This window comes from Saimiri boliviensis, chromosome 5 (genome assembly GCF_048565385.1).
Source record: "Saimiri boliviensis isolate mSaiBol1 chromosome 5, mSaiBol1.pri, whole genome shotgun sequence".
Classification (NCBI taxonomy): Eukaryota; Metazoa; Chordata; class Mammalia; order Primates; family Cebidae; genus Saimiri; species Saimiri boliviensis.
Window position 1 is genome coordinate 79,824,688 of NC_133453.1, and position 24,359 is coordinate 79,849,046.

General features: G+C 38.7%; 2 protein-coding genes across 30 annotated transcripts in view; one reads left to right on the top strand and one right to left on the bottom strand.

Annotated features, from left to right (window-relative positions):
• Positions 1-20,740, bottom strand: part of MARCHF7 (membrane associated ring-CH-type finger 7) — a 60,032-nt gene extending 39,292 nt beyond the window's left edge. For 3 of the 5 annotated variants that reach the window (XM_010329881.3, XM_010329869.3, XM_010329874.3), the window contains exons 1-2: positions 20,583-20,739; positions 4,519-4,685 (exon numbers count right to left, since the gene is read on the bottom strand). In XM_010329881.3, coding sequence (XP_010328183.3) covers positions 4,519-4,671 — 153 coding nt within the window. In that variant the 5' untranslated portion in view covers positions 4,672-4,685; positions 20,583-20,739. Of the gene's footprint in view, positions 1-4,518; positions 4,686-20,582 lie in introns of all 5 variants that reach the window. The other 2 variants (XM_010329896.3, XM_039470075.2) reach the window with 1 other exon arrangement.
• A 75-nt stretch (positions 20,741-20,815) lies between these two features.
• Positions 20,816-24,359, top strand: part of BAZ2B (bromodomain adjacent to zinc finger domain 2B) — a 423,693-nt gene continuing 420,149 nt past the window's right edge. For 23 of the 25 annotated variants that reach the window (XM_074399602.1, XM_074399607.1, XM_074399604.1 and 20 more), the window contains exons 1-2: positions 20,816-20,919; positions 22,350-22,532. The gene's annotated coding sequence lies outside the window, so the exon portion shown is untranslated. Of the gene's footprint in view, positions 20,920-21,023; positions 21,178-21,270; positions 21,341-22,349; positions 22,533-24,359 lie in introns of those variants that run through there. The other 2 variants (XM_074399601.1, XM_074399603.1) reach the window with 2 other exon arrangements.

Below are 24,359 nucleotides of genomic sequence, written 5' to 3' on the forward strand. Positions count from 1 at the left end.
GTTAAAGTCTTTTAAAATTATTTCATGTTAAAAGTAACCAACCTCTCAAAAAAGCAAAATAGTCAGAACAGACACTACACAGGTTAGTGTTTCCTTAAAGTTACAGAAAAATATACCAAAACAACGTTAAAAATTACATATTCACGAATAACACAAGTTTTTACTTTTAACAATACAAATTATGGAAATTAAATTTTTTTAAAAAAATATTAATTGTGCTTACTGTTACTAAAGAAGTAAGATGATCATAGTTTTCAATCATTCAAATTGTAATAAAAATTTAAAGATGGGATAACAGAAATAACAGCAAGATTAACAAACAGATGAAGTCCAGCTTACAAACGGCTGAGAACCAAAAGGTATTTGGGAAATTAACTGTTCGGAACTTAGAATCTACATTTTCCCAAAGAAACAATGCTATCCAGAGTCTTGGGATTCTTAAGCTCAAGTATATTACATAATAATCATGTAACTGAGAGAAACCACTTATATTTCTAAATTTCAGAACCGTATCGATGAATTGACACAAATATCTGTCTTAACTAAAAACAGAGAAGTAAAAAATGTTCTATAAAATGTCAACCACTATGAAAGGTATTCCCACACTATTAAGTCCATAACATAACTGAAATTGTTATGTTATGGACTTCAGAAGCTTCAATTTACCAAGTGCCTGACATAATGGAAGTTTTATTTCTCTGCGAGTTGTGAGTAACTTCAGCAATTTTTTTTTTTTTAACGTTCCCTCTGGCCAGGTGTGGTAGCTCACGGCTGTAATCCCAGCACTTTGGGAGGCTGAGGCAGGAAGACTGCTTGAGCTCTTAAGTTTGAGACTAGCCTGGGCAATACACTGAGACCTCACACGTACAAAAAATTTAAATATCCATGCAGTGTGGTGTGCACACCTGTATTCTCAAGCTACTCAGGAGACTGAGGTGGGAACCCAGGAGGCGGAGGCTTCAGTGAGCAGAGATTGTGCTATCACACTCCACAACCTGGGTGACAGTGTGAGACCGTCTCAAAAACTAAAAAATTTTAAAATGCTCCCTTTGACACTGAGTAATTTTAATAATGCTAAATAAAACTAAACATACTATACCTAATTTAATATTTGGGTAACATCATACTATCCCCTGAAGATATTTTCTACTTAAACCAATGTAAAGCCAGGAAATAATAATGGTAACAGTAAAAGTAACAATTATAAATAATTATAATTGGTAACATCTGAACCCCTATACTATGTTCTAGGCACATGTATTCTTTCTTTCTAACAATAAGATGAACAGCAGTGGCTGTATGAAGAAATCACTATCATTATCACCATTTTACAAAAGAAAAAAACAGGTAAAATACTGGCCAGGCATGATGGCTCACATCTCTAATTCTATCACTTTGGAAGGCTGAGGTGGGAAAATTGCAGGAGGCCAGGAGTTTGAATCCAGCCTGGGCAACACAGCAAGACCTCATCTCTTTAAAAAAAAAAAAAAAAAAAAAAAAAAAAAAAAAAAAAGTAAAACACTTTGTTCAAGAACACAAAAGTTTCAATTTCTAAATCAAAAGTAAAAAAGCAAAAGAGGCTAAAGATAGCTGATTTATGGTTGAAACTACCCTCATACCATTATAAAGAAAAAAGAAGTTTAAAAAACTGATTGTGGCCAGGCGCAGTGGCTCATGCCTGTAATTCCAGCACTTTGGGAGGCCGAAGTGGGTGGATCATGAGGTCAGGAGTTTGAGATCAGCCTGGCCAAGATGGTGAAACCCATCTCTACTAAAAGTACAAAAATTAGCTGGGCATGGTGGTAGGCGCCTGTAATCCCAGGCACTTGGGAGGCTGAGGCAGGAGAATCGCTTGAACCCGGGAGGTGGAGGTTGCAGTGAGCCGAGATTGTGCGACTGCACTCCAGCCTGGGCAACAAAGTGAGACTCCATCTCAAAACAAAACAAAACAAAACAACAACAACAACAAAAACCTCACTGTATGCAATTTAAAGCAACTACAAAGCTTTAAGAAAAATTCCTACAATTAATAAAAATAATTTATCTTAAGAATCAATAAAGATTTAAAAATTCTATTTGGTTTAGTTTTCGGATGTCTGCAAGATATTTTTGTATTTTACTTTGGTATTTAAATAAAATTTTGGAACAGAATGAAATCGACACTAATATGTTACTATAACCACCACTTAGGTGGGGTCATTTTGAAGTCATTGAAACGACATTTAAAATTTTTTTTTAATGCTGCTATTTGTTAAACATAGTAAGAAATGGGAGGTTTTGAATACTCTATAACACTAACAAGTTAGAAAAACAGTTTGAAAATAGTCATATCTTAAGGAGAATGTCCATAAATTTATTAAATATATTCAATATTTGAACACCTACACTATTATGATAATTATTGTAACAATTATAAAAAAACAAATGCAGCAGTAGCTAACATGTATATAGTGTTTATCATATGCCAGGTAGTATAAACATACAGCATTAAGCCATGTAACTGTAACAACTGGATAAGGTGACAGATACCAAGACAAAAAGATGTCGACTGGGTGCGGTGGCTCACACACCTGTAATCCTAGTACTTTGGGAGGTAAGGTGGGCAGACTGGTTGAGCCCAGGAGTGTGAGACCTGCTTGGGCAATATGGTGAAACCCCATCTTTTCACGAAAACACAAAAATCAGCTGGGCATCGTGGTATGTGCCTGCAGTTCCAGCTACCGGGGGAGGGGCTGAGATGAGAGGATCACTTGAGCCTGGGCGGTCTAGGCTGCAGTGAGCTGTGATTGCACCACTCACTCCAGTCTGGTTAACAGAGTGAAATCCTGTCTCAAACAAACAAACAAATCAAAAACAATAACAGAAAAAGAGGTCAATAGCTAGTAAGTGATGAAACTGGACTCCTCCTCTCTAGGCAGTGTAGTCTGGTTTCAAAGTTTGTGTTCCTCATTAACAAACTATACATATATTTAGAATGAGACAAAAACAAGTAGACAAAATTTTACAAAGATAAGAGAAAACATAATTCTGTGCCCTTTACATGTCACCATGACATTTCTACAGAAAACAAAATATATGATTCTACACCTCTAGGAAGCATAAACTTGTCTAGCAACAGAAAAAGTACGGTATCAATTAACATTTAAAATAAGACCAAGTTCCATTGAGCTGGAGTTTAAAATAAAATAGAGACCAGGTAAACAGTTCATATAAAGTCAATTAAGAAGTGGGTAGCAGATATGGGCATTTTAGTTTCTGTTTGTTTTTTAACTTCAGTCTTGCTCTGAATGTTTTACAAAATGCTTACTACTGTGTATGAATATTTTTGAGATTGTGTCATATATCAGATCACATAAATACATCAATAACACAAATTTTCAAAGGATGCTTTTGGAGTGCCTCACAATCAGTCTTGCAAATCAAACATTAATTATAATGTTCAGCCAAAAATGTAAGGAGCTTAAATGTGTTACAGTGATAAGCCACTTCAAAAGCCAAAGAACTAGTCCGGCACGGGGCTTGTAGGCCTATAACCGTAGTTACTAAGGAGACTGAGGTGAAAGGATCATTTGAGCCAGAGTTTGAGACCAGCCTGGGCAACATAACGAGACCCTGTTTCAAACAAAACAAAACAAAACGCTTGTGGTTCTAAGAAAAACTAGCTACATAGGTGTACATGGACACATCAATACAAACTCATTACTCACCATAAAAATAAAATTTAAACATTCACGTAAAAGATTTTTAGCACTTTCATAAGAAGATAACCTGTTAATTTAAAAATCACTCAAAGCAAAATATTTAGAAGGTGTATTCTCAAAGAAAAACACTTAACATTTGTTATTCCACACTGCTTTGTGTATATGCAGAGAAAAGTCAGAGATGAATAAGTAGCTCTTCCAGGAAAAGGATACAGTTTTTGTTCCTCTGACAAAGCCAGTCACATTGACTGACAAGCTTAAATTGATACTTACGTTTTTATGGGTAAAGTTTTCCAAGTCTTTGGAAAGCATTTTTTTTTTTTTTGAGACAGTATCTCACTTTGTCATCCAGAATGGAGTACAGTCACATGATCTCGGCTTACTGCTACTTCCACCTCCTGGGTTCAAGCAATACTCCCACCTCAGTCCCCCAAGTAGGTGGGATTACAAGCGTGTGTCACCATGCCCAGCTATTTTTTTGTATTTTTAGTAGAGATGGGACTTCGCCACGTTGGCCAAGCTGGTCTCAAATACCTGACCTCAAGTGACCTGTTTGTATCAGCCTCCCAAGGTGCTAGGATTACAGGTGTGAACCACCATGCCCAGCCCTGAAGTATGGTTTTTTATGAGGTTACAATCTGCTATCCACCATTTCAAAGCCAAAAAGTTTGAAAATGTTATCCATTTTGCTACAGATATATTGGTTTTGATCAGAGGGTGCCTCAGAGATCCAGCTACTACATTTTTTAAATCCCCCAAGAGTAGTCCTAGGGATTTTGAAAAGGCTGTTTACATACATTCCAAATGAAAATGTTACCTGATACTCAGAATCCAATCTAAATGAAGAGTCTCTTGAGTGATAGGTATCATTTAAACTACTTCCTCTGCTTCCAGACATCATCCTAGCACTTAAGGAGCTGGAGGGTTGAACAGAAATTCTTCTTGGAATCCTTGAAGGTTTAGACTCCATTCTTAAAGATTTTTCTGTGAAATGCAAATTTTCATTAATCGCCTTTGGGAAAACATGAAAGCCTTTAATGCTTAATCCTCCCTAATCATCAGTTCAAATAAAAAATTAACCATGCAAATTAACCATATCTGACAAGGTAAATTGTGAAACGATCACCACCTCTCTTCCACAAAGCAGTTCATCAAAGGTTTCCTACCATCCATAAAAGGAAGCAAACAAACATGGTACAAGTGGCATGAAGAATTCTGAGGTCTGCTTTTTCCAAAATCTGGGCTCTTTCCCCTACTTAATTTTGTCTATTACATATTCTACATGAATTTGTCCTCGACTCTCTCGGTATTTATTTTTAGGGTTCAATGCTCATACCTGTTATACTATTTGCATACCTTTCACAAACTTTTGTATTGAAAGTCTATACATTCCCCACCCAATTCTTCTTGGTCATCAGTTTAAACACAAGTAGCTTTCTTTGCATGTTTCCACTTCGTACAAAACTTTCATGCTACTTTGCATTGTAATTTGTTTACCCTTCTATTTACCTGTCTCAACAGTGAATTTGTAGGTCAGAATCATTTAAAGTATTTAAAAATCACTGCCTGGGGTAAAACAGGTACTCAATAATCACAAGTTAAAATGAAAAAATGATGAACTTTTTATTTACCACTCATAGGACCTCTTAATTATAACAAAAATAATTTATTAAGTATTATATGGCGAGATCTGGGAATAAGGACCTTCTGATTATCTGTCAGTTCACTGAATCTCCAGACCAACCCTGAGACAGGTACTATATTATCTCCACTTTATAAATAAGAAAACAGGCACTGAGAGATTAAGTAATTTGCACATGATCACAGAGCTAATAGAGTATTTCTCAAAATGTTTTCAAAGATTGCTTATGGTACTACTGGAAAGTGACATTTTAAGAGAAAAGATCAACCTACAAAACTACATATGCAGCATGATTCTAACTACACAAATAAAATGAATAAAGCTGCTCAGGAAAAAAACCCCAAAATTTTAAATTTATTTTGTGGAATTGAGTGCTTTCTGCTTTAAAGTTTAATAATTTTCAAGTTTTCTTCACTAAACATTTCTAAACCCACAACAGTTACCTATGACTAATTATATATAAATGGAATCATACAATATTGTGTCCAGCTTCTCTTGCTCAACATTGTATTTGTGAGATTCATCAGTGATGTTGCATGCAGTTTTAAGTTCACTCTAATTTCTGTACATAGCATTCCACTATATGAATGCACATAACTTATTTTCCCATTCTACGATGAATGTACACTAGACTATTTCCATTTGGGGGCTATAATAAACAGTGCTGCTATAAGGACATTACTATTATAAACTTAAAAGCTTTTAAAGTTTTCTAAGGCAAAGACTTACAAAGCCTCTGACTGTATCTCATGTAAGTGGAATCGTACAGTATTTGTCTTTTCGTGATTGGCTTATTTTACTTACCCTAATGTCCTCAAAGTTCATCTATTCCATATGCCAGAATTTCCTTACTTTTTATGGCTGAATAATATTGCATTGTATGTATAGTTATGCATCCTCAAGAATGGGAATATATTCTAAGCAATGCATCTTTAGGTGATTTTGTCATTGTGTGAACATTAGCAGTATATATACACAAGCCTAGATGGTACAGTCTAATACGTGAACTATATGGTATAACCTATTGTTTCTAGGCAGCATACTTATGCAGCATGTTATTGTACTGAATACTGTAGACAACTGTAACACAATAGTAAGTATTTGTATATCTGAACATAGAAAAGATACATCAAAAATAAAGAATTAAGAGTAGTCAAATCATAGAGAAAGAAGATTGGTGGTTGGAGAGAGATGGGGAGCTATTATTTAATGAGTATGAAATTTTGGTTTTACAAGATGAAGAGTTACGGGCATAGATGATAGTGATATCTGCACAACATTAAGAATGTATTCAATAATACTGAATTGTACACAAACATGGTTAAGATGGTAAAATGTATTATATTCTCAATATTTTATGGCCCTCCCCCACCAACTTGTTGTTATAATAAAATAACAACTTGCTTTCCAACTATATGCACCCTCCAATAATTGTTCTCAGTATTTTATCAGACATGCACCCTCCCTCCTAACTTGTTATAATAAAATAACAACTTGCTTTCCAACTACATGCACCCTCCAATAATTCAACAACTTGCTTTCCAACTACATGCACCCTCCCCCCGCAACTTGTTATTATTTTATTATAACAACAAGTTGGTGGGGGAGGGTGCATGTAGTTGGAAAGTAAGTTGTTGAATTAAAACCTGCATCTGGAGCCATAGAACCTCAGATTCTTCCCCAGTTCCATTCCTCTAAAGATAGGCTATTTATACTCTGGAAAATAAAGATTTCCTAGGTAACACTCTTGTGTCCCCATCCCCCCACCCCAACTCCCACACACAACGTACAATCAATCATCTCTGCAGGAGTTTAGGTATGGGTCAGTAAAAGGAATACAAGAAAATGTATATACTCAATAATATTGAGACCCAAAGACTCTTTCGATGTTCTGTTTCTACAATGCTGTCAAGAGACTAAGGGCTTCTACTCTTGGATCACCAAACACCAGTGATAAGATTTCTGAATGTCATTTGAAATGTTTCCACTTCAAAAGCTAGCCTTCCACTAGATCATTCTATCCTACAGCAAAAGCTGCTGGTCACCTAGAGTTTCTAATCAGGGTTTTTAGTGCTTCCCTCTAACTGACAAACATCAAGAACCAACACGTAATGAAGGAAGGTCTCCAATATGAAAGAAGGACCAAAATCAACAACAACAACACTTTGAAGATGGTGCATGGAGAGGAAAATTTGGTAGAAAGGGGTTTATTTCTATCCTCACAGGGATCAAATAACATTCATCCATAAAACAATAACAGGATGTGTGAAAATACAAAGAGAGCATAATAAAGAGCTTATGGAAATTCAAAATGCCATATACTTGTTAAAATAAGATACACCGAAATAAATTCAACATAAGGACTGCGAGTAAGTTGCAGAAACCTCCTGGAAAGCAGAACCAAAAGAAATAGCAAATGTAACATGAAAATAATTATCCAGAGGGTTATCATATGACTGTGGTTATGGGAAAAGGAAATACAGAGAAAACTACCAAATAAATAAACTTTTCTAGATAGGAAGAACACAAATCTCAAAATTCAAAGGGCTCAAGAGTACATAAGGGGATCAAAGAAAAAAAGGCCAACACTAAGCACAATATATCATCTTGAAACTGCAGAAAACCAGAAGTAACAGGAAGATCCTACTAGAGTGGAAAAAATGGGTCACATACAAAGAGAACGTACTCAGAATGGTTTAACAGCAACAAAAGTCTTAAGACAATGAAATAATGCTTATAATACTGAGAAAAATGTTTAGCCTTGAATTTCAATCTAGCAAGCATATTTGAAGTGGAGAACAGAACATATTTTCAGACATGCAAAGTCTCAACAAAACCCAATGACCAAAAATACAACCAGAGGAAGCTAAATGAAGAGCATGTCCTAGAAAAATGGGAGTGTGAGGCAGGAAACAAGGTAAGAAACCCAAGAAGCAATGATAAAGGGGAAGTTAAGGAGGATGGTATACAGAAAGCAAACAGTTCAGACTGGAGCAGGACCTCAGGTGGCAGGAGTTCTAAGGAAATAAAAGCATCACATGGAAACTTATCTCACTGGCACGTGGCAGAGATGGTGGTACAATTGGAAAAAACAGTGTGTATACAGAACAAACGGCAATTTTAAAAATTAATTTTTTAAGTTGGGAAAACTTAGCCTTTCACGAAAGGAGGCATGATTGTATTAGGTGACCTTTTTAATATTTACATAGGCATAATAATGTAAATATGCACTACTGAATCAGTTTGTGAGATGGAAGTGAGCAGTGGAAATAAGAATGGTAGAAAACAATGAAAAATCATGAAATAATAGTATAAGCACACTGTTTAGAAAAATGAAAGTATCTAAGTCCTAAAACAAACAGCTAAATAGTAGAGAGGCACTGCCTTTCCATAGTGGGACTAGAGATGGGCAAAGGGTAAGGAAAAGGACTGCTCTTTTCCTTAGAAGCAGGATGACCATTTATTTCCCCATGTGCCCAAAACAGTCTCAGTTTATGTGCTGAAAAATTCTAATTTATGCTTATTACCCCAGAAAAATTACTGATAGTGCCTACACTCTCTCTTAAAAGTGGCCTCATTTAGATGATAAAGCATATGGTCACCTAACTTATAAATATTTTCTACCATCAGCTTTGTACAAATTATATATGTATTTGATAAATCCATACAAAATCTTTCACTAAAAAGAGGTAAATTCTGAACTGGAAATTTTTATAGCCATTCATTAGGAGAAAGAATATTACTGGTTAAACACTGACAATGCAAAAGTCCATGAACAATTTAACAAGTAGCAGATGTGGTATTTTTTCAAGATGGCTATGAAAACACTAAAGAGACTGTTATTTGCAATCTGAGAATTTTTGGGAGATAAAATGTATTTTTTTTTTTTTTTTTAAAGATGGGGTTTCACCATGATGGCCAGGCTGGTCTTGAACTCTTGACCTCAGGTGATCCACCCACCTCGGCCTCCCAAAGTGCTAGGATTACAGACATGAGCCACCACACCTGGCCAACAAAACGCTTTTTAAAGGACATGCATCAATATTAAGTTCTATGACAACAACAATGCTTCTGAATAATACCTATTGTAGTTTATTCTGACTACATTTATACCCAGTTCTTACTTGCAAAACTAAACTAACCTAACCTAGTAGGAAATCTGCTTAAAACAAACCTCTTGGGGGAAGGCAAAGAGGCAGAGTCCTCTGAGAGAGATAATTTCATATTGTATGAAACTATTTTTGGCAACTCCTCTATTTAAATTGATTGAATTCTGACAATGTAGGTGTTACATGAAAACTTACATAATTTAGTTGCATAAGTTGTAGGTCAAAAGCACAAAATACAGTGAAAACCAAAAATGTGCAGTCCTTGGGAAACTTCTGTCAAATCACAAGGTTCTATGAGGCATCTTTTCAAGTTCATTCATTCATTTAATCAAGTTTTTTGGATACTCAAGCACTAAGCACATTAATTAATACTCAACAAGGAAATGAGGTAGGGGGACATTAAACATTCTGAGATGGTGCCTGTAAAGAAACTGTAGTCTAATAGGGAACAAACTACACAATCACATAACTCAAATAGTTCTAAGTGCTGCAAAAGAAAAGGTACAGCCTGGGCGTAGTGGCTCACAACTGTAATCTCAGCACTTTGGGACGCTGAGGTGGATCACATGAGGCCAGGAGTTCAAGACCAGCCTGGCCAACATGGTGAAACCCTGTGTCTACTAAAAATACAAAAATTAGCCAGGTGTGGTGACACGCCTGTGATCCCATCTACTCAGGTGGCTGAGGCACAAGAATCACTTGAACCCAGGAGGTGGAGGGTGCAGTGAGCTAAGATTGTGCCACTGCACAATAGCTGGGCAACAGAGAAAGACTCTCTCAAAAACAACAACAAAAAAAAAAAAAAAAGAAAGAAAAAGAAAAAGGTATAAGCAAAAACAACAGATGAGTGGAAAGAGACATTTGAAGCTTAATGTTTTAAACCAAGACTTAAAAAGTGCAAAAAGAGTTCACATGTAGAATCTTTCCTCAGTGATCAATGAAATGGTCTTTTCTTTTCCTTCTGTCACTATATCGTACTTTTTAAAATTCAGATTTTATTTCACAGCTGGACAGTTAGGCTATCTTCCTGTTTGGTGATAAGAAACCTATCACCAGGGCTGATTTCATAGGTGTGGGCTCTGAGCTTCAATAAAAGTTTTGCAACTGATATCCTGAAATTCTATCTTTGAACTTGAGTTTTATAAATGTCAGATAGGACAGTGGAGCATGCCTCACGGAAGTCCCAGTAGAATTTTATGCTCATGTTCCTCATCAACATGTCTATTACTAAGGAAGGGGAGGCACTGACAAGAGGCTACACTTTCCATTCTCTAAAACTGGTATTTGCAAAAGGAATTTAATTAACTACAAAGCCACACACACAAAAAAAATCCTATCACTATTTGAGATTTTTCACTTACTGAACTTTTTGACTTCTGAGATGAAGTTTCTCGATAAAGATTCTCTGAAGCTGATATGTAGCTGGCTACTTTACCTAAAAAGACATACTTTTACTCTGTTAAGTATGCCATCAACTTAAGACATTTTAATAACGGCTGACATAAGCAATTAAGAGTAGAAAACCTACATTCATACCAATTCAACAATTTATGTAGCCTGTCTATCTTACAAACCAGTGGGCTTGCTTTAGCTATGAAAAAAATTAACTGCTTTTTAAATAGCTACTTTCATTCCTCTGGTTATCCTAAGACACTCTGAAGAGCTCCAGGATATAAACAAGGGAGGGAATCTTAACAGGCTACCTCCTCACAATAAGCTGGACTCCAAAGGACCACAACCTGAGATTAGGAGTTAAGCTATTACACCAGGGTCGGTGGCTCACAGCTGTAATCCCAGCACTTTGGGAGGCCGAAGCAGGTAAATCACAAGGTCAGGAGTTTGAGACGAGTCTGGCTAACATGGCAAAACCCCGTCTCTACTAAAAATACAAAAACATGCTAGGGTGTGGTGGCTCACACCTATAATCCCAGCTATTCGGGAGGCTGAGGCAGGAAAATTGCTTGAACCTGTGAGGCAGAGGTTGCAGTAAGACAACATTGTGCCACTGCACTTCAGCCTGGGCAACAGAGCAAGATTCCACCTCAGGTGAAAAAAAAAAAAAAAAGAGTCAAGCTATTAATAGAAGTAAATCAGTTCTTGTACAGATTTGTAGCCCAGGTTAATGCTGCCAGCTTGGTAAGTGGAAACCTGAATCCTGAATTTGGTTTAAGGTGGTCCCAACTTAGTAATACGCTAGGAACATGGCAGAAGCCAGTATAAATCTTGCTGAAGGAAAATGCCTTCACGCTAACTTTCAAATTATTTCTACAAGTAATTTTTCAAGCATAATGAACAGGGGATAAGTATACAGTAAAACAAGATACCACAAACAAGGTCTTTGAGACACAAGATGAGATAAAAAAACATAGTAGCAAAAACATCAAATCAAGCTTTTGGGCAGATTATAAAACTATGCTTAGTGTGTTTAAATAAAGACAAGCTTGAAAAATACAGGCAAGGAACAGGAAATGGCAAAAAGAGCACTTTTTAACAAATACACCATGACCATAATATTAACAACACCATGAGGATGAGACACCCAAAATCGAAGACATTATGTAAGATAATTGGCCTAGACTCTTCAGAAATCCTCCATGGCTGGGCACGGTGACTCACGCCTATAATCCCAGAACTTTGGGAGGCCAAGGCGGGGCGGATCACAAGGTCAAGAGTTCAAGACCAGCCTGGCCAAAATGGTGAAACTGCATCACTACTAAGAATACAAAAATCAGCTGGGTGTGGTGGCGTGTGCTTGTAATCCTAGCTACTCAGGAGGGTGAGACAGGAGAATCGCTTGAATCTGGGAGGCAGAGGTTGCAGTGAGTTGAGATCATGCTACTGCACTCAAGTGACACAGCAAGACACGAGAGGGGAGGAGAGGGGAGGGGGAACTCCTCCAGCATTCTTGGCCTCATACTAAGTACTAGGCAGTGGCAGTCCACTACTAGAATACTCTGAAGGTAAATAAAGCAATAAAGCTCATACCCATCTCAACTACAGACAAAACAAACTCAACCCATCATACTAATGCCCCGACAGAAGTAGAATATGCCGATATCAATGCATAAATATTATTTATCTCAGTCTCTAATCTGTTGGTTTTAGTTTAACGTTTAGTCAAAACTTGTATGATGTACAAAAATGCAATGAAAACAAAATCAACCCATTACCAAGAGATAAAAAGGCAGAACCAGACAAAGAGATGGTCCCAATGTCAACAAATGAGGAAACTGATGGGTTTAAGAGCAGACTATGTAAAACTGAAAAACTGGAGGAGGAAATAAGCTAGAAAAAATCCCCCCAAACTAAATTAGTATTAAGATCATTACAGGAAGAGATATGTTGGCTCCAAGATAAATCAGTGAGTACTCAAAGTCATGGAAATGGATAAAGGCAGATTGAATACTTATTTCCCAAGTCAGAAAGAATTTACCTAATAACTGGGAAGGGAGGAAATTATTAATACTGATGAAAAACAAATGTTTTACTGTTTTTCTTTCAGGGGGTTGGGAGTGGGTGGGGGTGGGGTGGTCAAGGAAGCACACAAAGATTAGTTGGTTTTAAAGAATGAGCTGTCTGGCCGGTGTGGTGGCTTCCAGCACTTTGGGAGGCCAGGGCAGGATTGTTTGAGGCCTGGAGTTCAAGACCAGCCTGGGCAACATATTGAGACCCTGTCTCTACAAAAAATATATTTAAAAAAGAATAACACTACCTCTAATTTAAAAAAAAAAAAAAAAAAAAAAAAAATTAGCCAGTTGGTAGTGGCACATGCCTGTAATCCCAGCTACTCCGGAATTGAGGCAGGGAGTTGGAAGTTGTGAACAGAGATAGCGCCACTGCACTCACAGTGTGACCCTTTCTCAAAATAAGAAGAAGAAGCAATCTAAGGTGCCCAGAAGGTCCAGAAGAATGCTGGACATAAAATTTTGAAAACACAGGAAAGCAGTGTGGCTGACAGTAAAATTTTCAATTCTATAAACTGATTTATTTACTTTTTTCCAGATAACATATGCTATCTTCTTGCCTTCTACTTGTACTTTACTTTCTAGGTATATAGTCGGCCTTAGCAATCTTCCCACCAACTTATCTCTAGTTCAATTTGGGGTACTATGAAAAAGTAAACCGGAAAACTTCAGGCAGTTGAAGAACCCATTAGGAGTAAAGGAGTTCCACCAACTACCCTACTTAGAGCTTTCTCTGACCACAACTACAAGCTGCCTACCAGGTAGAGCTTGGATTTTTAGTTTACCAAATTCGGAAAGCTGTGAATTCCTAAAAACAGTACAATGCCCAAACGTTTTTCTTTGATTCTGCTTATGAAGGTTTGTCTCAAATGCTACGTATCCCCTTCTATTATGCTATAGATTACTGTGTCCCATTACTATAATAATGGCCTTGTTATGTCAAGTACACACAGTAGTCATAAAATAACCAGCCTAATAAAATGTCCAACCCTATTAACATATGCTACCTCCCATACCTAAAAGTCTTTTCCTGTATATTAATGTATTCTTCAATAAATATGTATTTAGGCAGGGCAGTGGCTTACTTATGCCTGTAATCCCAGCACTTTGGGAGGCTGAGGTGGCGGATCACGAGGTCAAGAGACCCCATTTCTACTAAAAGTAGAAAAAATTAGCTGGGTGTGGTGGGATGAACCTATAATCCAAGCTACTTGGGAGGCCGAAGCAGGAGAATCACTTGAACCCGGGAGGTGGAGGCTGCAGTGAGCCCAGATCATGCCACTGCACTCCAGCCTGGCAACAGAGAGAGACTCAGTCCAAAAAAATTGTATTTAAAATGTTAATAAAATTCACTTCCTATTTTTTTTTCCAAAATAGAAAACTGAGGCTAGGCAGGAAATAAGTTAATCTTTGGCTAATTTTTGCACATCAGCCAATTTCTATGGTGGTGTTGGATCACGAGGTCAACAGTTTGAGAGGCCCCATTTCTACTAAAAGTACAAAAATTAGCTGGGTGTGATGGCATGCGCCTGTAATCCCAGCTTCTAGGGAGGCTGAGGCAGGAGAATCACTTGAACCCAGGAGGCAGAGGCTGCAGTGAGCTGAGATCATGCGACTGCACTCCAGCCTGGCAACGGAGAGTCAGTCTCAAAAAAATTGTATGTAATACATTAATAAAATTCATTTCCTATTTTTTTCCAAAATAGAAAACTGAGGCTAGGCAGGAAATAAGTTAATCTTTGCCTAATTTTTGCACATCGGCCAATTTCTATTTGTAGAAATATATTGAGGGCCAGCTTTAAGGTCTGCCCTTACTTGGCATGCTTGGGTATGACTCTAGGTATAATCTAATGCTTAATTTCCTCACCTACAAAATGGTGTTAATGATAGTATCAACTTCACAGGTATAGCGTGAGCTTTCCTGGCACACAGCATGTGTTCAGCAAACATTAGCTATTATTAAGCAGTATCACTAAGCGTAAAGGTTTTCATATAAACAGCTCAGTAGAAATTTTGTTGGCTTTTTCATTATTTGAAATTTGTCTTTAACACATAGTAAAACATCTTTCAAAGTCATTCAGAGTTATATATAGGATATTCACTGCAGGGTAAAGAAACGTATGCAAGATTACTTACATAAGCACATGCATTCAACAACTGGAAAGAAATAGCCATTTTTATCATTTTATTGTTAACAACCTCTGGGTGATGGCATTATTGACGTGTTTTTTTTCTTTATACTTAGTGTTCAAAAAATTTCTTAAATGTACTTTGTTAATTAAGTTCAACAATTATTTGTCAAAGGAAAAGACATTTTTTAACTAACTTGTATTACAGAAGTCCTAAGGAGAACAATTCCCTTTCTAACTTGCTGGTTTACAGCCTTACGTAGCTACATACCACAAAGTAGTAAATACTAGGTAATACTCTTCTAGTAAAGACTAAGTGAAAGATAAGGTTAAAATTACTTCACAAAATGGAGTTCAGATTACCTGAGTGTGACTTAAAATTTTTATCATGAAAAAATTTTAAAATACACACAATGTACAGCCAACAATGAGTGTCCATGTACCAATCAAGTCTTCAACCATTATCAACATTCATCTTCTTTATTCTACCAGCTACTTTATTATTTTAAAGCAATCCCAAGCATGATATTTTTGAGGCTATCTGTTTTTTTTTGTTTTTTTTTAAAGACAGTCTTGCTCTGTCGCCAGGCTGGAACGCAGTGGTGCAATCCTGGCTCACTGCAACCTCTGCCTCCTGGATTCAAGCAATTCTCCTGCCTCAGCCTCCCGAGTAGCTGGCACTACAGGCACGTGCCATCACACCCAGCTAATTTTTGTATTTTTAATAGAGACAGGGTTTCACCATGTTGGCCAGGATGGTCTTGATCCCTTGACCTCGTGGTCTGCCCGCCTTGGCCTCCCAAAGTGCTGGGATTACAGGTGTGAACCACCATGCCCGGTCAGGTATCTATTCTTAAGTGGTCTAAAGAATCTCTGGTAAATTACAAAATGTGGCTACAAATTTCCCTCATCTTAGTATTAGCCCCCTTTGTAATGCAATGTTGCTGCTCTGCCCAGGATGAGACAATCTTACTTCCCCACCCCAGTCTTGTGTGACTAAGAGAATGCACTGTGACATTTTTAAGATGTGCAAGGTTTCAAGAGGTCTAATAAGCTTCTCTTGGAATGCCATTCCCGAGACTCCTGTGTCATAAAAGATCACACAGAGCAAGGCCAAGATGTCAACTAACACCAGCTGCCAAATATGAGTGATGCCATCTTGGATCTCCCAGCCTGGGAAATCCTCCAGCTGAATGCTAGTATACAAGTAAGCCCCAGCAAGATGGGTAGAACTGCTCAACAGGCACCTAGAACTGTAAAAAAACAGTAAACAGCTGTTTTAATCCACTAGGTTTTGAGGTGGTTTGTTATGCAGCCATAGAGCAAAGCTTCGTAACTTACCCTTTTTTCTACTGTTACCATTGCATCTTATGCCCTCAGTCTCTGAAAACTGATTTTAACTGAGTCTAACTGGAGAACTATCTTAAATATCCAGGGAAGATTACAGGTTCTGAATTACTAAAAGTACACCACTACTATATGATAAACTCTTGGCACAAAGGCCAGATTAATCACACAAAATACCATTACAATATTAACTGATTGATTGGAGAGAGGGTCTTGCTCTGCTGCAAAGGCCAGAGTGCAATGGTGCAATCAAGGCTCATTGCAGCCTTGACCTCTTGGGTTCAAGTGATCATCCCACCTCACCTCCTGAGTTGCTTGTACTACAGGCACGCACCACCATACCCAGCTAGTTCCTGTATTTCAGTAGAGACAGGGTTTCACCTTATTTCCCAGGCTGATCTCGAACTCCTCAGCTCAAGCAATCTGCCTGTCTCGGCCTCTCAAAGTGCTAGGATTACAAGAGTGAGCCACCATGCTCCGCCCCAAAGTAGTATTTCAAGAGTCTTCCAGAAATACAAACAAAGTTATAATTTCATTATTTACATATACTTAGCATACACTTTTCTTAAAAAAAAAAAAAAAATCTCCTTCTGGGGAAAATTTTTTTTCCTTAGTGGGAAATCATAGTAAACAAGGAGGCATGGAAGCTAAGGGTGGGTCAATGAGGGAATCACTGTTAAAGTACATGCATTTTGGGCCTTAAAAAAATCATCTCTCTTGATTTTTAGCTAACAAATATTTAAAACACAAGAATATGATATACCCAAACCTTAAAAAATTAGAAAAAAGTTTAACATCCCATGAGAAAATATGACTATGATGTTAAGTCTACACTGTACTACTTTAAAAGACAGTGTTCTCCCTGAAGTGAATTAAATCTCTAAGCATCAAGTTTCAATCTTCATTCACTGAGTGGAAACCATTTTAGGGTTCTTTCTATAAAGTGTGAAACATCACACTAATGTGCAATGATCATAATGGAAAGATAACTACTTCTGAGGTTCAAAACTTGCCTTCTTTTTAAGCTGTTGACAAAAATGGGTGTAGAGCAGCAGGTGATTTTAAAACCAGGTATTCAACTTGCCTAGTCTAACCAGTAGAGTCAGAGAAATATATTTGAGGGCAGGAAAAACAAGCTCTGATCATGTAAGTTTATGCCCGGGTGGAAATGTTGAAAATTAAGATTAATGAAAATTAAACCCCAGCATGCTGTGGCTCACAAGCAGGCCTGTAACCACAGTGCTTTGGGAGGCTGAGGCGGGAGGATTGCTTGAGCTAAGGAGTTGGAGGCTAGCCTGGGCAACATGGCGAAACCCTGCCTCTATAAAAAATATAAAAATCAGTCAGGCACACTGGTGAACGCCTGTAGTCCCAGCTACCTAGTAGGCTGAGGTGCGACAATTGCTTGAGTCTGGAAAACTGGGACTGCAGCAGCCTCGGCAACAGAGTGAAACCCTGTCGCAAAAAAAAAAAAAAAAAAAAAAAAAGAAAGAAAGAAAGAAATTAAACCCCTTAAAACTCTCAAATTATAATTTTATCCTCCCCAACCTCAGACTTTTTGGCTCATCTTATGAAATTAGCAAATACTGTATATTAAGATAAAATTTTTGATTGCAATTGAATTCTGCTTTGGTGAATTCAAGTAATCTTAATAGGAACTTAAAATCTGATTCCTTTTAAATTGTAATCATTCTCATGTGATCTTATTTAACAGTTAAAAGCTTCTTTAGCTTAGTTTAATTTGTTGTTTAAAAGTGAAGTTTAATGCAACACTGCATTTCATTCATGCATGTCCCACTGTTTTTTATTACTGGCACTTAATTATCTGTGGTAACAGAAGGATGTATCAGTAAAGATAATCTAAAAATTATTTTTATTTTGTTAAAGGAACACAATAGCTCTCCATTCCACAGAATAGAGCACTAACTTTATTTTTTTTTTAGAGACAGGGTCTCGCTCTATGGTACAGGCTGGAGTGCAGTAAAGCTATTATCATACCTCACTGCCGTCTCCAACTCCTCAGCTCAAATGATCGGTCCTGCCTCAGCAGCCTAAGTAGCAGCGTGCACCACTCCATCTGCAAAGATGGGGTCTTTGTGGCCCTGGCTGCTCTTGAACTCCCAGCCTTAAGCGATTCTCTCACCTTGACCTCCCAAAGTGACGGAATTACAGGAGTGAGCCACCACATCCAGACACTAATTTTCTGGTACAGTGGAGGTTTTCCAAGTCAGGCTCTAACTTACCATTCAACATATGTTTCAGCTACAGGAACAAATCATGAATTCCTAAAATAAAACATCATGACGTCGCACTGTTTCTTTATCAAAGTCCTAGTGATCCTTCACATCTTAGTTCAAGCAATAAACAAATCCCGTAAAGTTGCCAAGATTAAGTACCCCTCTTCTATGCTCCTACAGAACTACTGTAGAGTCATACTAAGATAATAATAGTTGTTTATACATTAGTCTGATGACTAAACAGTGAGTTGTGGAGGGCAGATGCCATGGCAGGCTCATTCTTGTAATGTGAAGTTCTCCGTAATTTGTAATTTGAGTATGACAAATCACAAATTATCCAAAAAAAGTTTTAAGATATTTGACAGATTTTGTATTATAAAATTATTTTCCTACAATACAATGTCAAAATGTATGCAATTCTTGAACATACAGCAGATAAAGAGTTGTGTGAGTTGGGTATGGAGCAGACTAAATGCTGGCTACAGGAGTCATGGATGATAACTTTTGTGTCCATGTTTGATACCTGACACCTTCATGTACAACATACCTGGGCATCCTCATCCTTTTTCTGGGAAAATAAGCCCTCTCCCAGGGTAGCAGAAAAATAGAAACCATTTGTACTTGAGTAAGTAGGAATTCTTATTCAAGACACCTGACCCAGCGTGAAACTGGAAGAAAACCAAGACTAGTATTATGTCCGCCAGTGACTGCTTCACACACCACCTCAGCAAATTAATCCTCTCTAGAAATTAACTGCCATGTTTCTGAGACAATCTTATGAGCTTAAATAATTACGGCAAAAATCAAGACTCAAACCCAGGTCTTCTGAGTCTGGTGCTACTACCTTATACATCAGTGCTGTTTCCCGAAATGCTGTAGAGTTGTTAAATGAAAATATTATTGACCCCATTTCTCAAATTAACTTTTTGCTATCTCAAGAAAAAGATCTAGTTATACTACCTGTGTGTGCCTTTTTAGTAACTGTCCATTGTTTAATTTTTAAATCAAAAATTCATCTTTAACGCTACCTCTTGGTTCTGGACAGAAACGTGGAGATTTAAAGTAACATCTAATCAGAAAAATATCTAATTAATTCTACAAAATAGGGGGAAAAAACTCGCTAAATTTACTTTTGACACAGTTAACATTAATCGTGACGAACTTATTACTCTGATACTTTCCCAATATATTTACTTTGATACTTGGGATAAAGTATTAACTGCAGCATTCCGGAGTGAGTGGGTGGACACATTCATCTTCAATACGCAGTTTCACCAAAATGAGGGAGTTTCCTACTCCCGGCGCCTTCCATGTTTTTACTTCTTAGGCCAACAGGTCCATCTTTATTACAATCACCTACTTCCAGTTGCAAAACCCACAATTCACCACCACACAAAAATAACTCCCAGGGCGTCACGATATCCAAAAACCGGCGTTACCAACAAGCCAATCTTGGTCGAATCTAAGGGCCTGCCGAAGTCACTTCGACTCCAGGCCGGGATGGGCGAGCCGCAGCCCTGCCCGCCTTCTCCCCGCGCTCACTGGCGAGCTCACGCGCGACACCCGCTGCCCGCAGGGCTCCGAGGACGCCCCCCGCCCAGTACCGCGGCCCAAGGGGAGGCCACCCCGCGTGTCAAAGGAGGGCTCAGGCCTTTTCCCCTTACCAGCCACACGTCCCTGAGGGAGACTACACAATCTGCCCCATCCACCCACCACAAACCCCAGTACCGGACGAAAGGCCTCTGGCAGGGGAGGCCTGCGCCGTGCCCCTCTTCGCACCGGTGGCCCCGTACCAAGCTCCTCCATCCTATCCGGAGAGGAAGCGGCCTCCGCGTCCGCAGGCCTCGTCGTTTCCTCCCCTCCCCCACTCGCGGCCTGGTCCCGAACTAGCTCCCGGGACGGAGAAGACCGAGCTCCGCAGCTCATTACCCCTGCTTCTGAGCCAGCACTGACCAGGGCGCGTTCCGCTCGCAGCGACGCGCACCGTCGCCTTCCTCCTTGGAGTTCTAGGCCCGTGACTGTGGAAAAGCAGTCCGCAGCGAAGCACAATGGCGCCCGTCCCTCTCCCGGATCCGGCGCAGAACCAGCCGCCACCGTTAAGTGCCCCTCCCTGCTCCTGCTCCCGCTCCCCCCCCCCCCCACTTCGCGGACTTCCTGGCTTCTCGCGAGAGCGGCGGCGCTGAGGGACTCGAGAGCTGCTGGCTGGCTGGACGTACCCCACCGCGGGGTGGTGCTCTGACAGCGGGAACCGTTGAAGGGCTGCCCCCAGGGAGTCAGCGAGACGCCACTGGTAAGCGGCAGCGGCTGGCTGGCCTGCGTGCGGGCAGCTGGGCTGGCGAGTGTGCGGGTGCCGAGAGCTGGAGGCCCGGCCCTGGGTGGGCATCCCCGCCCGGTTGGCGTCCCCGCCCGGCTAGCGTCCCTGAGCCAGCCCCTTCCCTCCTGGGCGCCGGGTCCCCGCCCACAGGCTCCTGCCTACCTGCGGGCCCCGTCCTCCAAAGAACGCCCAGCTCTTTGGCTTTTTTTTTTTTCTTTCTTTTTCTGGCGCTTGGTAAGTGGCGCAGTGAATGCTGAATTGAATCAAACACTGCCTGTTCCGACCTCCCCGCTCCCCGCCTGCCTCCCTGCCCGCCCTGTGTAATCTGACTGACTTCCCCTGAAGAGTTGGAGGCTGTTTGTCCAACCGTGTGATAATTTCCTTGTGGTAAATCTTGGTAATGGTGATCATGTCTTTTACAGTCGTGATACTAACCTTTAATAGCGTAGCTATCGATTTAGCAGTAAACAAATTCACCTATTTAGAAAGACGGAAGAAAATTGTGAGGTGAATGGTCTGGTGAATATTAGATGAAACTTTCAAAGAACTGTAAATGTGGCAAAGTAAGATTTAAATGAGTGCTAATAAAAGGGAATCGGTTAGGGAAAAGTTACAGTTTATGTGGACATATTTAGATGACATGTTGATTTGGAATAATTAATCAAGAGTTCTTTAATGGAAAAGATCGATTATTGAAACTTGGAAGAATACTGAAAGGCACTTGATTTTTTAAATGACTTATTTCGTTAAGGTTTTAAAAGTAATCCTTTGGATCCAAATAATTTTAATAAGTGAAACAATGTTTTTATGTAATTTACATCTGTTTCTATGTCATTACATCTGAATAGAATGGAATATCAATCACTATCATCCTTATTTTACTGTTTTGGGAACTAACAGACTGTCCATGTTTCACTATGATAAATTCTAAAATACTATACATTTTAAAGATTTAAAGTTTAGTATTTTAAGTTGGCATGTTAAGTACCCTTCTAACTTTTAGGCTATGAGATGAAAATAAGCATATGGTATGGGATAAAGTGAATAGAGACTGCTTTTGAGGAAATTAATTTGCCCTTTAAAGAAAAAAAGTTTTTTTCCAGCCTGTTCAAGTACCCCTGCAGCATTGTGGTTACAGATATCACATATATACCCTGAAGAACCAGACTGAATGGGTTCAAATTCCAGCCCTGCCTCTTACTACCTTTGTTATCTCAAGCAGTTCCTTAACCTTGCTAAACCAAGGTTTCCTGTAAAATGGGGTTCATAACAGTACCCATCCCCTATAGGGTTGTTGATTAGTTAAGATAATGCATCAGTTCCTGCATTCCATAATTGTTAGCTATTACATACCATTTCTGAACCACCAATAATATTGTCTCTTTCTGTGACTTTCTATTACATAGGTCCCTTAAACATCTTCTCAAGATTATTCTATGCTAAGAGAAATGATTGCACCCTTTTCCTGAGCTATGGCAGTCAGACCTGGCAGTGATAACTACTCTACAGAACTCTCAAACCTGACAAGGATGGTGCAGATTTTGGCAGATTATGGCTTTGTCCCTCCCCAGCACTGATAATATTATGAAGTGAGTATGACACCAATTTCCTATGCTAAACAGAGCTTCCAGATTCTAGTTTTTTTATTGGTGCTAGTAAATAGATAAAGACCACTGATAAATATGATTTTACTATTTAAGAATGGTTCATTGTGTTTCTTTTTAATGTACTCTCTCTGATTTCGGTATTCAGGTAATTATCATGAGTGATAAATAATTATTGAGATTTTGCTATACTAAAGACATTTTGCTAGGAATTATGGATGTGAATAGGTCATGGAAAATGACCATATTTTCTTAACTAAAAATCAGGACAAAGTGATTTGACAGGCAAGTGTTTGAATTCAGAAGTGTTCCAGACAATCTAGATGCCATGGTTGCCTTTTATCCACAGAGTTCCCTCACTTGACCTTCCCTTGCTAAACTTTTTATCCTTTATGAGTGACTCTGACATACCTTTCTGTTTCTAGATATCTTTGTTCACCACATACCTTAGTTTTCATTTTTGATCTTGGCTTCTTCTCTAAGTTAACATCTTGTTGACTATTACTAATTTTTCCCCATTTTATAAACCTGTCTGTCATTTAGCCACGGTCATTCAGCTCTTTACTGTTAGGTTTTGAGTTATTTCTTAGTTTTTCCCTCTTTTTTATCATCCCACAAGCTAACCTTGTAAGAAGCTTCTCTTTGGCAAGGGCAGTTGTACAGATAGCCTTTACTTTGCAAAAATGGTGGGACATTGAAAAGATGTGGTTACATTTGCTTTTTGCAAATCACATAATTTTTTATTGATATATAATATTTGTATATATTTGTAAGGCACATGGGATATTTTGTTACATGCATAGAATATGTAATGATCAAGGCAAGGTATTTATGGTAGTCATAACCTAGAGCATTTATGACTTCTGTGTTGGTAGTATTTCAAGTCTTCCCTTCTAGCTATTTTGAAATATACAATATGATGTTGTTAACTAGTCACTGTGCTCTGCTATCAAACATTAGAACTTACTCCTTTTATCTAACTTTATATTTGTACACATTAACCATCCTCTTTTTGTCCCCACCCGCTACCATACACATACCCTTCCCAGCCTCCGGTAACTATCATTCTACTCTCTACCTGCATGAGAACAACCTTCGTTTTTTTTGAGACGGAGTCTCGCTCTGTCGTCAGGCTGGAGTGGAGTGGTGTGATCTCAGCTCACTGCAACCTCCGCCTCCCGGGTTCAAGCGATTCTCCTGCCTTAGCCTCCCAAGTAGCTGGGACTACAGGCATGTGCCACCATGCCCAGATAATTTTTGTATTTTTAGTAGTGACTGGGTTTTATCATGTTGGCCAGGATGGTCTTGATCTTTTGACCTCATGATCTGCCGGCCTTGGCCTCCCAAAGTGCTGGGATTACAGGCATGAGCCACTGTGCCCAACCGAGAACAACTTTTTTAGCTCCCGCTATGAGTGAGTACCTGCAGTATTTGTCTTTCTGTGCCTAGTTTATTTAACTTAACATAAGGCTCTCCAGTTTCATCCATGTTGCTGCAAATGACAAAATTTTATTTTTTTGTATGGCAAAATAATTTTTCACTGTGTATATGTACTACATTTTCTTTGGCCATTCATCCATTAATACACACTTAGGTTGATTACATATCTTTTTATTGTGAATAGTACTGCAGTAAACATAGGAGTAGAGGTATGTCTTTGATATACTGATTTCCTTTCCTTTGAGTAAATACCCAGTAGTGGAATTGCTGGATTATATGGCAGTTTTTTTAGGTGTGTAATTTTTTGAGAACTCACCATGCTATTTTCCATAATGACTGTACTAGTTTACATTCCCATATCAGTGCATAAGC